The sequence below is a fragment of the Bos taurus genome, chromosome 2, assembly GCF_002263795.3.
Source record: "Bos taurus isolate L1 Dominette 01449 registration number 42190680 breed Hereford chromosome 2, ARS-UCD2.0, whole genome shotgun sequence".
In the NCBI taxonomy this organism is placed as follows: domain Eukaryota; kingdom Metazoa; phylum Chordata; class Mammalia; order Artiodactyla; family Bovidae; genus Bos; species Bos taurus.
This window is the reverse complement of record NC_037329.1, coordinates 76,516,247-76,530,275: the sequence shown is the minus strand read 5'-3', so window position 1 is coordinate 76,530,275 and position 14,029 is coordinate 76,516,247. Positions and strand designations below refer to the sequence as shown.

Genomic DNA, 14,029 nt, shown 5'->3' with positions numbered 1-14,029 from the left:
GGGATATATGTATACCTATGGCTTATTCATGTTTGACAGAAAACAACAAAATTCTCTAAAGCAATTATCCTTCAATAAAAAATAAATTTAAAAAAAAATCTGGACTGAAAATACTATGTCACCTCCAGTCATCCTTCTGGTGAATAGTATACCACTCGGGATAAAACTGCTAACCAAAACAACTTACAGAGATAATAATATTTAATGTCAGTTTACTGGACAAATGTTGATCTCACATTTCCTCCTCCTATGAGGACCCTGCCACAGATGGGAAAGGACATGTCCTTTACTTATCAATTCTTTCTAAGCAGGAAGTTTTGAACAAAGTGTGTTTGAAAAGTCACAAAACTTGCATGCCCAAGTTCTTTATGTTTCATCAGATGAAGAGGAAAGAAAATTGAAATGGAATCATGACATATCTACTTGTAATACTATGCCTACTATGCTTAAAGACTTTGAGAATTCCCGTTGTACCATTCTTTAGAGTTCATCATGCCCTTCATTAAGCCAGACCCCTCTGTTAGCCACAAAGCTAGACAGAAAGAAGCAAATTCTGTCTAAGTCAGCCCTATTGGTTCACATTTACTAGGATGCACCAAGAATGAGGAAACCAAACTAATCCTGAAGAGAATGAAAAGACAAAAGACCAGTAGTCAAGAAATTATGTTTTTAATATCATCAGAAATGTTTTAAAAATGTGAAGGTCTTTCATCACATTTCAGAACATTTCAAAAATGTTCTGATTATGCATGACTGTTTCAAGAAAATAAACCCCTGTTGAGCAAGGACATTACCATTTCCACACAAGCAGGGTTGTGAAGTTGTTTGTTTTGCTTTTACCTGTCTTCTGTATTTTACCAGCTCTCGTTTCTGATCCCCCTCATTCAGAGCACATGCTTTATGAAGACAGAAATGCATGGCTTGATTTACTCAATCAACTCAAATCTGACTCAAAACAGTGCTTCTCACCCATTGGGAGGAGGAAGAGGGATTAGTCAGAGGAGGAAAGTTCTTAAACTGCACAGACATCCAAGGTATGTGTGCCAAACCTCACAGCCACCCAGGCACCTCTGATCTGCCCTGGCTGGGTGCCCAGAGGGAAAGAATGGGTTTAATAGTATTGCAGCCAATGGTATAGACATTGAGCAATGTTACAGAAAGGAAGATTGGAAGGTGTTTAAAATAAGGAATGGTATTTTTAAGGCTTGATATGTTCAGTTTCCTGCTCATCAACTTTGACAGTGTTCCTTTGAAAATCAGAACTTCACTTCCATCGACTTTCAAGTTCATACTACTTTTATAAAGTTGGAGATCTATTTTTAGCCTGATAGATGTATAAATTTAAAGGAGGAGAATATCTGTAGAGATGGACTTAACGAAATATTGCTGAAAGTGAATAGAATAACCTTTAAAAATCTTAGGAATCTTATCCTGTGACTTGGCAGATATTTGGATAATTTTGACTTAAATCTTCAGGCTTATCTCATCTCACTATTAACTTGACGGCCATTCGTTTGCCTCTGAGTTTCTTACAGCAGCACTTCAGTACAAACTAGACAGTCTTGTATGTGTCCTATAACGTATCTGTACAATTACAGTCTTTTCTTTAGGGATACATTTCTGGAACCAGACTCAACATTTATAGATTTGATATTTATTGAAAATCTTAAATAAAATCTTGCAATTATAGCCTTAAAATGGTCTCCAAGATCTTGGTGCACACCCCGTCATGTCTAACTCTTTGCAACCCCATGGACTGTAGCTCACCAGGCTTCTCTGTCCATGGAATTTTTCAGGCAAGAATACTGGAGTGGGGTGCCATTTCCTACTCCAGGGGATCTTGCTGACCCTGGGATCAAACCCACCTCTCTTGCATCTCTTGCATTGGCAGGCAGATTCTTAACTACTGAGTCACCAGAGAAGCCTCTATACTACACTTGATCTTAGCCAAAAGTCTGAGAAGCAATTTAGTTAGCTTTCCTTTATAGGATCCACAAGAAAACTGAGGTCTGGAGTGTCAAAATTGTCTTCTTGTTCAAGTGCAAGAGCTTGGTCAAATTTAAATCTAATCTCTGTCAGTCTAGTGTTCACTATTCCAAATATCTAAATAGAAAGTTTTAAGAAATTTATATCATTATAAATCCAGGCAGTGTTTTTCTCTTCCACAGGCAATTAATAGCAATAACATCATCCCACAATGGCCATTGGGCTACTTCTTCTCTGATTTGCTTAGACTCCTCTATGACCATCATTGGTGAATAGTCAATTCTAAGGTATAAAAGAGGCTATAGAATGACTCAGGGGTCTTAAAGGATGAGAGCACCAATGCTGTTCATCCTGGACCGGTTCATCCTGGACCAGACCCAGCTGGCAATTCCCTTTCCCTTTCTGCATTCTGTGTGCCATCCCAGGAAAAGCGGAGACTTAAGAAACACCAGTGAGATCAGGCCCTGAGGGATAGTCTCCCTATAGTCCTGAGAATAGCTCCAGCCTTGGCTTGGCTCTTACATTAGAAGGCCCTTCTTACTAGAAGGCCCTTCTCCTATGCTTCTACCTTCTAAGTCAATTTCTAAGTCCATATTTTCTGTGAAGTCTCCTACAACTGAAGCCAGCACTTTTCAGTCATGCATGCGTACTCAGTCATGTCCAACTCTTTGTAACCCCATGCACTGTTGCCTGCCAGGGTCCTCTGTCCGTGGAATTTTCCCCACAAGAATACAGAAGAGGGTTGCCATTTCCTCTTCCAGGAGGTCTTTCTGACCCAGGGATCAAATCTGCAATTCCTATATCTTCTTCATTGGCAGGCAGATTCTTTGCCACTGAGCCACCAGGGAATTCCCCTTCCAATCACATATTTCTCAATTAAACTTCAGTTCATGTCATACAGCTTACAAACAATCCTCCAAATGTCAAACCTTCTCTATTTCAACATGTGTTTTTTATCATAACCCTGACGAGAATATAAAATTGTGGGAATCAGGACTCACGTTCTTCCTTTACTTTTTCCTCCTCACTCCTTATTCTTTGTGTGCTCCAATCTCCTCAATTTCTGCTTCCTTTCTTACTATTTACTGTCAGCATTCTCCAGCTATCTCCAAATAATTGCAGATTCCGTTTCCTTTTTCTTTTCCTTGTCTACCACTTCCCTACTACAGGATCAGCTCAAACCTTCCATCTGAAGCCTCCCTATCATGAGCATGCAGACAGTGTCAGTACTTATCCACAATCTGCGAGTTCCATTGCCTCAGATCCCATGGTAAGGGGAACCCTCTTTCCCTCTTGACATTAGGTACCCACATGACTTTGCCTGGCCAATGGAATATGAGTAGAAGTCATGTTTGGCACTCCCAGGAAGAAGCTTTTCTTTTTTTTTTTTTTAATCTTTGGTCACACCATGTGGATGTAAGATCATAATCCCAGGGATCAAACCAACACCCCTTCAGTGAAACCATGGAGTCTTAATCACTAAACTCCCAGGAAAGTCCCAGGTAAAAGCTTTTAAAAGCACATGTTTTCTTGGGCTTCCTTCTTCCTGCCATAGCAGTATTCCAGATGATGAAGTCTCTGTCAGCCTCCCAGAAGGAGAACGCCTTTGGAAGAGTTGGTCCCCTGTAGACCTGTGCTATGTAGGTAACATAGGCATGACTCAGCTGCTTATTACTTAGGCCACTGAGATTCAGGCTGCTTATTGAACAGCCTAATTTAGCCCATTTAGACAATGCAGTTGACTTCATAGCTCACCTTTATATGCCTACAGCACTTTGACTTGTCTCTGGCTCAACAATTACCTGACTTTCTGTCTGTCCTCTTGGTAAACCTTGAGCTCCAGAATGGCATGGCTTTGTACCAGTGCATCCTCCATGCTCTCCACAGTGCTTGGCATAGAGTAGCCTCTCAAGAAACACACAATGAATGAATGAATAAAAAGTGCCCACCCTATGTTGAATATATTAATATTCTGACACTATTCCTAGCATTCCTGAAGTTTTGCCCTAGAATGGGGAATCTGGGAATTTTGCCATAGAATCTGTGGGGAATCATGAGTCTACTCACAGTTATGGCAGGTGGCACCTACGTAACCTGTGTCAGTGCAGTTACAGTAGAAGGTCGTCCAGGACTGGGAGCAGCTTCCTCCATGCTCGCAGTAGTTTGGCAAGCACCTAGTGAGAGATGGAGGAAAATCAAATTAAATAAACCAAATCAATGGAAATAAGGCGGGGGGATGTCTTATATTCAACTGAATGAGTTAACGGTGAGAGTCAGTCGGCTACGCTACTATGCCTAAGTGAGACTTGAATATGTGAACATAAGACAACAATTTCCCCACAGAGGTGGGGTCCTTTACAGTGCCTGGTTCTCCTGGCCAAAGGAAGGCTCAGAGCTGATGTAGGCAATTAAATGAAGCATTTCAACATGGGGGCACATTTTCATTGACTTGAAGTTAATTTGAAATAGTCAGAATTTGTAAGGTTTTTCATTTGCCACAGAATAAAATGGACAAAGAGTGTAATTTTGCATTTTGGAAAGGTTTTACATTTTTAAAGGTAAGGGGAAAGGGGCAGATAATTGAGGTCATAATCCTCCTGCTTCTCTGTTGGGTGACAGACAGAAATCTATTTTAAAATACTCATGAAATTTGAATAGATGTTACATGCTCAGTTAACATACAAGGAAACTCTATAATTATTAAAATAGCCAATAACACCCTTAAAATGAGGCCTTAACTATTTGTGTTGAAAACAGTATGATCATTTTGAAAAATATTTCACCATACACTTTAAAAACTTTCTGAAACACTCATGTAATTTGACCCAGCAATCACACTCAGATGGCTCTTTCTTAAGGATGTATCTAAAACTATAAAAACTATATGTACTAATTGTCATTATTCACAATGATGTTATGATGAATCCCTGTACTTTTCCTACATAAGATTTCTTAGGAAAGTTGTCATAATTAATATTAACAGGCTATCAAAAAGTCACTACAAATGAAATTAGCAAAAGGATTATAACAGACTGGGACTGAATTAAGTAGAAATTCAAGATATGAAGCACAGCCACAGTGAAATAAAACAAACACTTTATTGTGAAAAAATAACTAGAAGGACAAATGTTAAGTGCCATTTGGTTAATGGGAGTGAAGGCAACATTCAGTCCTTCTGGACAAAGACCCGGCTCAGCCATTTATACATGGTGTCGTAGGTAATTCTCTTCACCTCTTACATACATATTTTAAATTCTCTACATGGCAGCCACTGTTGCTATTAAAAAATAACCAGCAAGTTTTCAACATGTGTAATAAACAAAATTAAAAGTAAAAGCCATGATAAATACTGAAATGTTTGAAAACAATCTTTATGGGAAGAGTAAAGTCTCACGAATTTCACCAGGGACAGGACACAAATGGTGAAATTACAGAAATGGTATAATACAACAAAAGGACTCATTGTGGAGCGTCTAAGAATGTGGGGCAAGAAAAATTAAGATGACTTACCCTAAATGTCCTATATAAGTACAAAAACTTCCAGCAATGATTACTTCAAAGCCCAGAAACTAATATTCCTGCCTATGTTCAGACATATTATTAGAAATTTTCTGCTCACTACAGCAAACATACAATTGTGCCAATAGGGCTTCTGTTTGGGAAAAGCTTATTGATAACGCCATAGTATCCAGCCATGGCTTAGAAACAGGGGAAAAAAGGGAGGGAACAGGATGCAGTAATTTTGCTCTAGAACATGATCAAAAAATCCAACCAATCAACGAATAAACCAAAAACGGGCCCTTGCCGACTCCAAATTCTACCCTCTCTCTGGGTCCCATACACCCAGGTAGCTGGAAAAGAAAAGACAGTCTTATTACTCAAGACTGGCACATGTTTCCTCCCTCAACTCCACTAACCTCATGCTGTGGGGAATTTAAACTTGAAACATCAATGTCCTCATGAACAAAAGCCAAGCAAGAGCCTCGGCCTCTGGTTGTGCGCTGATGGACAGCCTGAGAAGGCCTCCCTGCCTCCACAAGTTTTCTTTTGCCTCCCAGAGCCTCCTCATTTCTGAACACTGCTGCTCTGCAGGGTGATTTTCTCTAGACCTGTCCCCTCTAAAATGCTCAAATTCTTACATGACATCTCTATAGCTGCTCCAACCCAGCCCATCCTACTCCACTCCCCCAATCACACAAACATACACACAGACACTCACACATAGATTCAGCGTCCATGAGTGACAAATAATGGTATTACTGTTCCTCCCCCTCTGCCAACAAAAAGTTAATTGCTTTAAAGATGGAAAGCTGAGCACAACCAGGTCAGTAGATATTTATCCTATAGTTCTTCTGGTTTTGGCACCAAGAAAGTTTAGATCAGCCCCTTTTTTGATGACTGAAGCTAAAAGGAAAAAACTTAGAAGTTCTCATTGGCCATGTTTTCAGCCATGAGAAGAAAGCTTATCTGCAGTGAAAGAAAGACAGAGAAAAAAATGCTAAGTTTCAGAATGCAGAAGAAAAGAGAGGAGAGCATCCTGACAATGGTCATTAGTATATCCCTATTGTTTCAAAGATTAGGCTGAATCTCTGACCTTTCTGAGGGCCTGACTGCTTTAATCTAGCTTAGATTCTGTGAGACAATCCAAGATCTTTCTAGGAAAACCCCAATTTTAGTCAGGCTAGCTTGAGTTGGGACTCTCACATTTCCAACTAACAACCTTAACTTTTTATAAAACCACATCCTATAAATACAAACAGAAATGGGAACACATTTTTCCTTATAATTTTACACTTTAAATATTTTTAAAATTCAAGATTGCCAGGTTATCCCGGGCATGTAGGGAGAGAGATCTTATGAAAAACTGTAAGAACAACTTGGTTACTTTGAACATATGTAAAAAGCCTCACACAGACTGTGTTTTGTGTGTGTGTGTGTGTGAGTGTGCACACGTGCGCACACTCAGTCGTGCCTCACTCTTTGCAACCCCATGGACTATAGCCCATCAGACTCCTCTGTCCATGGAATTTTCCAGGCAAGAATACTGGAGTGGGTTGCCATTTCCTTCTCCCGGGCATCTTCCCCACCTAGGGATCAAACCCACATCTCCTATGCTGGCGGAGGTTCTTTACTCCTGTACTACCTGGGAAGCCCCACAGACTTCGTATTGCAGCATTAATAAACTCAATTTACCAACAAATATGTAGGCTAGAAATTCATTTGCTTACGGTCACTCAAAACTGATGTATTTCTGAGAGAGAGAAAGGAAAAAATCTAATATTCCTAGAACAAGCAAGAAAATGAATGAGTACTTACAGGGCTGCCTTTGAGCTTGGTTCATTTTGGTTCAACACACACTGTAATTAGAAAATCTCATTTGTAAAGTAGACATGCAAAATAAAAGATGTATAACCTCAATTTGCTTATTTAAAAAGGGCAGTTTTAGGAGTATAATTTCCTTGTTCTTTAATCAGTTCATTTTAACTGATGTTTTGTTTCTTTTTCTCTCTACTTGGCATACACTGAGCACTTAAGACATGAACCCTTAAAGAGGTCAATGTGGAACTACGGATGTGAAAAGAACTCATTAAATGTGAGGACAGTTACAATCTTAGGTGTAAGGTGCTGAATTCAAATTGCTAAGAGATAATCATTCTGAATAGCTACCTTCTAAAATCTTAATGATATTTCATATATAGCTGAATTGGATGGATGTGCCTTCCTGTAGTATACGATGTTTAACACAGCTTTCAGCATAAACACAACTGTTGATGTCATACTCTTTAGAAGCCCAAAGAAGCATCAAGATGTGTGCCAGCAAAGACTTGGAGGGCAAGACAGATGCATCAGAAGCTGTGTGCCTCTTTATAGGAGAAGCTTGTACATAATATGAAGGGGGTTGAATGAAAGAATTGATGGAAAGGCACAAAAGAGTTAGAAGTATAAGAAGGAAAACATAATATAACAGGCACAAAAGTTATATATGAGTTTTATATAAGAATGTATATTTTCCACCCAAATCAAAACTTCTTCCAAAAGAGAAGGATCATTGCTAGTTGGGGCTGGAAACAAGGCAGGTAAGAGATAAAGCTGGAGGAAGTGTCCATCCATAATGGCCCATGGACCTCATTAATGGTCCCATCCAGCCTTCAGTGGTATATGGTTCTGGCTTCACTGTTGTTTGGCAGTGTGCTTTCTTGTTCACAGTGAGAAACGAAGGGGGGAAAAATGTCTCCTTAACCATGCATAGCAGGGGAAATAGATAAACTGCTTCAAAGAAGAGCGTATTTTACAGAATATTGAGAGATTGATCTACCTGAAGACTAGAATCCCATTTCAAGCATCCTGGCAAGCATTATTTTCTGCAAAACACACCTCCTCCGCATTGGAATTGTGAAGAACAAAGGGTCCCCTGCCATTTTCCTTGAGAAAGATCACAGTGATTCTTTCCCTAAGGCCAGGTACAGCTTTCTAGCTGGAGCAGATCACATCTCAGGGAAAGCATTAGGAAAGCAATGGTACTCAACATAGTTTTGAAAAAAGCAGTCAGTGTGTTTGCAATTTAGAAAGTTTCACAGAATCAATATAAATTATTGGTTTCCCTTAAATAAAAATCAGATTACTGAGAATAATCATAGCAAATTTCTTGATTTTCCATGCCAAATTTATATTTTGAGTTTAGTCTTTAGTAACTTCAAATTTTTATTTTGAGTTTTGTCTTCTCTTTTGAATTCCAGACCTATAAATCCAGCTGTCTGCTTCATAGTTCCACTTGAGTGTCCATCAGATGTTTCAAACTGCATGTCCAAACCTGAATTTCTGATCTCTTACCTTGCCTCCTGACCCCAACTTCACTACCCACATTCTTCACTATCTGAGGAGGGCAACTCCACACTTACCACTGTTCAGACTTCAACACTTGCAAGCCCTGCCCCCGCCCCACTTCCTTCGTAGCACACACCTCACGGACAAGCACGTGTCTCTGACTCCGCTTTAAGACTCTATCCTGCATCTGACTACTTCTCAACACCTTCTGCCACCATTCTGGTCTGAGTCAACAGCATCTCTTGCCTGAACATCTGTGTTTATTAGCCAACTGGTCTACCAGCTCCATCTCTGATCCACTCAGCACATTCCCAATACAAGAGCAAGAAAGACCATATTAACATCTAAGAAAGATAGTATTGAAACCCTTCAAGGGCTTTTTGTTTTTATCAAGATAAAAGCAACATTCTTAAATGACCATTTCCTGCTGATCTGTACTTCCATCACTTCTCCAAATTCATTCCTAATCTTTTCCCTTTTCTACATCTCCCCCAACCATGCCGTTATCTTTGTTGTCCCTAAAGCACACAAAAGATCCTGCTTTGTCAGTGTCTTTGCACTGAGGTTCTCTTTGCCCAAATGCTCTCCCTCAAATGTCCAAACAGACCATGATTCACCTCCTTCTTGTCTCTGTTCAAAAGGCACCTTCTCAAAGAAGTCCACAACAGTCATGCTATTTAAAATTGCATGCTCCTGCAGTCCCACGGCTGAACATTTATCTGAAGAAAATTTTAATTCAAAAAGATACATGCACTACTATTCACTGAAAAAAGATTCTTTGCAGCACTACTTACAATAGACAAGAGGTGGAAGCAACTTAAATGCCCGTTGATAAATGAATGGATACAGAAGATGTTGTGTATGTACATACAATGGAGTATTACTCAGCAGTAAAAACGAATGAAATAATGTCATTTGCAACAACATGGATGAACCTGGAGATTATCATACTAAGTGAAGTAAGACAGATAGTGAAAGACAAATATCATATAATATTGCTTATATGTAGAATACTAAAGAGGATAAAAAGGAACTTGTTTGCAAAGTATAAATTGACCCACAGATATAGAATACAAACTTATGGTGACTAAAGTGCAAAGCGAGGAATAAATTAAGAATTTGGTATTAACATATGCACACTACTATATATAGCATAGATACACAACAAGGACCTATGCATAACACAAGGAATACTACTCAATATTTTGTAATAGCCTATAAAGGAAAAGAGTCTTAAGAAATGAATATGCTGCTGCTGCTGCTAAGTCACTTCAGTCGTGTCTGACTCTGTGGGACCCCATAGAGGGCAGCCCACCAGGCTCCCCCATCCCTGGGATTCTCCAGGCAAGAAGACTGGAGTGGGTTGCCATTTCCTCCTCCAATGCATGAAAGTGAAAAGTCAAAGTGAAGTTGCTCACGACCCCATGGACTGCAGCCTACCAGGCTCCTCCGTCCATGGGATTTTCCAGGCAAGAGTACTGGAGTGGGGTGCCATTGCCTTCTCCGAAAAAAAAAAATGAATATAGGTATATGTATAACTGAATTACTTTACTATACACCTGCAACTAATGCAACATTGTAAATCAACTATACTTTAAGTTTATAAAAGTAAAATAAAATGAAGTTGCAACTCTCCTCCTCTCTGCAACACTAATTCATTTTCCCAGCCATTCTCCTTTTTCATTCTTAGCACTTCCTAACTTCTAATTCAATATGCACTCTGCTTATTCATTACTCTTACGATTTGTTACCTGTGTACTTCCCTGGTGATGTGTACTTCCCTATGTCTCAGACAGTAAAGAATCTGCCTGCAATGCAGGAGACCCAGGTTTGATCCCTGGGTCAGGAAGATCCCTGGAGAAGGAAATGGCTACCCACTCCAGTATTCTTCCCTGGAGAATCCCATGGACAAAGGAGCCTGGCGGGCTACAGTCCATGGGGTCACAAAGAGTCAGACACTATCAGTGCTTTGTTACCTGCCTTCCCACAAAGGAATGCAACTTCCATAAAAGCATAGGTTATTGTCTATTTTTTTCACTGAGTACTTGATGTAGTAAAGAGAGTAGCACTCAATGAGTGGCTGTTGACTGAATGAAACAACATATAGTCTGGGGGTACAATCACCAGCTAAAGCTATCTTTATTTAGCTTAACCTGTCCAGTTAACCATAGACCCTCTGACCTTTACTGTTACCTTCCTGACACTGAGCAGCACAATAAGAGCTGACTGGAGTAGAGGGGAGACAAAGAGCTACACCTTTTCTTTTTTTTTTTTTTAAGTGGTGAAGAAATATTGAGACAAGTAAAGGGAGCCTTCGGTGCAGCCATAGGCAAGAAGCAATTTAGAGGCGGAAGAGAGAAACAAGGTACACAAGGGAAGAGGTAAGATGGACACTATGACTGGGATCCTTTTTGGTGGCCTTCAAGGAGGCAAGTAAATTCTGCAATTCCTTTTTATTACTTGTATTTTGGAGTCCTGACAGCTCTATATCTTAAGCAGTTACACAGATAAGTTTCTGCAAACTGGTCAGAAGCATATGCTTTTTAAATGAGGTGAAATAATGCAACTTAATGTTCCTTTGAGGGCTTCTCAAGTGGTGTTAGTGGTAAAGAACCCGCCTGCCAAAGCAAGAGATCTAAGAGATGACGGTTTGATCCAAGGTCCAGAAAGATCCCGTGGAGAAGGGAATGGCTACCCACTCTGCTATTCTTACCTGGATAATTCCATGGACAGAGGAGTCTGGCAAGTTACAGTCCATTAAGTTGTAAAGAGTTGGACAAAACTGAGTGACTCACACACACAGTGTTCCTTTGAGGACATATCTAGCATTCTTGATAAAGCTGAGTACAATCTTTGATACACTTCATTGAGATTAAAAAGTCTACTTTGGAAATTCAATTTCCCTATCTAGCTTTTGTTATCTTTAACCATATATTTTTTAAAGTGCAATGATCTGTAACCACTTTGTGACTAACCTAAGAACGTTCAACCAAACATTCTTGGTTAGTCGACAAAATATTTCCACCAAGGGGCAATGAATGTGGATTTGGCTTTCCTGAAGTCTTTCCCCTTGCCAATAAGCTTGAAAGGAAGCTTAAATTCAAGCTTATAATCATATCTGAGATGTAGCTGTAAGGTATGTTTTTCTCTGTTTTATAGACAAAGAAAGTAAGACAAGTCTAAATAACTTGTCCACGTGTGAAGTGATGGAACCATACCACCTGTCACTGAAGCCCGTAGTCTCAAGCCCTGTGCAGTCTTCCCACCATCAAATGCCTTGTGATGAGTCTCCTTAAAGTGAACTCGAAGCATGATCTTAGCGAATTAATTCTGAGAGGGAAGAGAAAGGGGCTCACATAATTTCCCATTGATTCTAGAAACTAGTTAGCAAACTTGGAGCTGTCAGTTTAGAGTACTTAAAAGATCTTTTGGGGACTTTCCTGGTGGTCAAGCAGTTCAGGATCTGCACTACTCCTGCAGGAGATTCGTGTTCGATCTCGTCAGAGAAGATCCTGCATCCTGCATGCCATGTTACCAACAAGAAAATTTCTTGACCTGAATAAAAATGAAAATACAACATATCAACTTTAAAAAAAAGAGATATTTTTGGTGGGAGAAGAGGTATAGATGGCCATGGGAAACTCAAGTATATGTTCATTATATTAGCACAGTGATATATAATTTAGTCTATAAATCTCATACAGTGGTGAAAGGTTGGGAAAGAAGGTTTTGATTCTATTTCACTCTTTATTACTAATCTGTGAAATCTTTGAAATAATAAGTAAGAAGATATCCTCTGTCCCTGCTCTGCTCTTGTTTTTATTTTTTTTTTTTTCAGATAATGAAGACTTTTCCTACATTTTCTATGTCTATCTGAGTTAATGTAACTGCTTCCACATTCTGCCTGCTTTAGGAAGAAGGAACTTATAAGTTATTAATTCAAGCCAGACAAAGCCTTTTAGCCTATTCAAAAATTCAAAATTGTACCCTTTTTATTAAACATAAATTTAAGAACTAACTAATCACAGTTGGTAAAGAACCTGCCTGCCAATGCAGGAGATGCAAGAGACATGAGTTCAATCCCTAAATTAGGATGATCCCCTGGAGTAGGAAATGGCAACACACTCCAGTATTCTTGCCTGGAAAATTCCATGGACAGAGGAGCCTGGCAGGCTACAGTGCATGGGGTCACAAAGAGTCGGACACAGCTGAATATGAATGCAATAATCTTACAAATACAGAAAAAATTCAGAGACTCATCAAAGTCTTAAACAAAATAAAAAATCCATTCAGGATTCATCTTTTGTCTTTGCATACAAGAGTATGGGCTTCAGAGTCAGCCCACTAGCAATGCTATGGAGTCCTTGACTGAACACAGCGACCAGGGTATCCCAGAAGCATCAACAACAAGGATCATGCATGCATCTTCATATCTTAGCATAAGTGCTTACTGTAGACATAAAATTTCTAAACCCCAATGTTTGTGATCTCAGTTTCAACAAAAAGATAATCAAAACCTCAGTATTTATATTCTGGGGTGAGGAAGGAATATGATACTGAGAGAAAATTAAAAATGATCCCAACACTGATCTTGGTCAGAGACTTCTACATAATTTATCTTTCTGGGAAGAAACTGACACTTTTGACTTTGAAAAGGTGCTTCAGCATATTTATAGTTGATTTTAATAAGATTAAGAGCAATGTTAGTCTATTGTCACCCTTAAGAGGAACCTTACCTAGGACTTTGAACAGTCTTACATCAAGTCAAGGAGTTTCATAACATGTCTAACAAGGAATATTTAATTCTTCCTTTTTCATAAAATAGGGCCTGCCAAGAGTTGGGTATTTGAACTGATCTGAGATAGGTTTTTTCTCTTGTAGCAAGATTGTATTAAAACTTTGAAAACATTTTGTTAATAATTATTTGGTATTTGTAATTTTTAAGAAAATTCAGCCTACTTTTTTTTTTTTTTGCTTAGAAAAACATACATACAATAAATGACATCTTAGAGTTTAAAAGATTTTTAAAAAAGCGTAATGTAACTGATTTAGACCTTAAAATTTTTCCTTATTAAAACATCTCAGATAAATTGGGTTCATCAAAGTTAAATGTTCGTGTATCTGGATATTTAACTTTGATAGATATTTGGTATTCTTTTTTAATGTCATAACTTGGAAAGTAAATAAAACATAAATGCAATTTAAAATATCTGAAGGT

The 14,029-nt window shown here is 38.9% G+C and overlaps 1 protein-coding gene across 1 annotated transcript in view; it reads right to left on the bottom strand.

The window, feature by feature from the left end:
- The window catches only part of CNTNAP5 (contactin associated protein family member 5), a 1,040,042-nt gene that overhangs the window by 398,063 nt on the left and 627,950 nt on the right, over positions 1–14,029 (bottom strand). Inside the window, exon 11 of the mRNA XM_024981085.2 lies at positions 4,054–4,160. Coding sequence (XP_024836853.1) covers positions 4,054–4,160 — 107 coding nt within the window. The remainder of the gene's footprint in view (positions 1–4,053; positions 4,161–14,029) is intronic.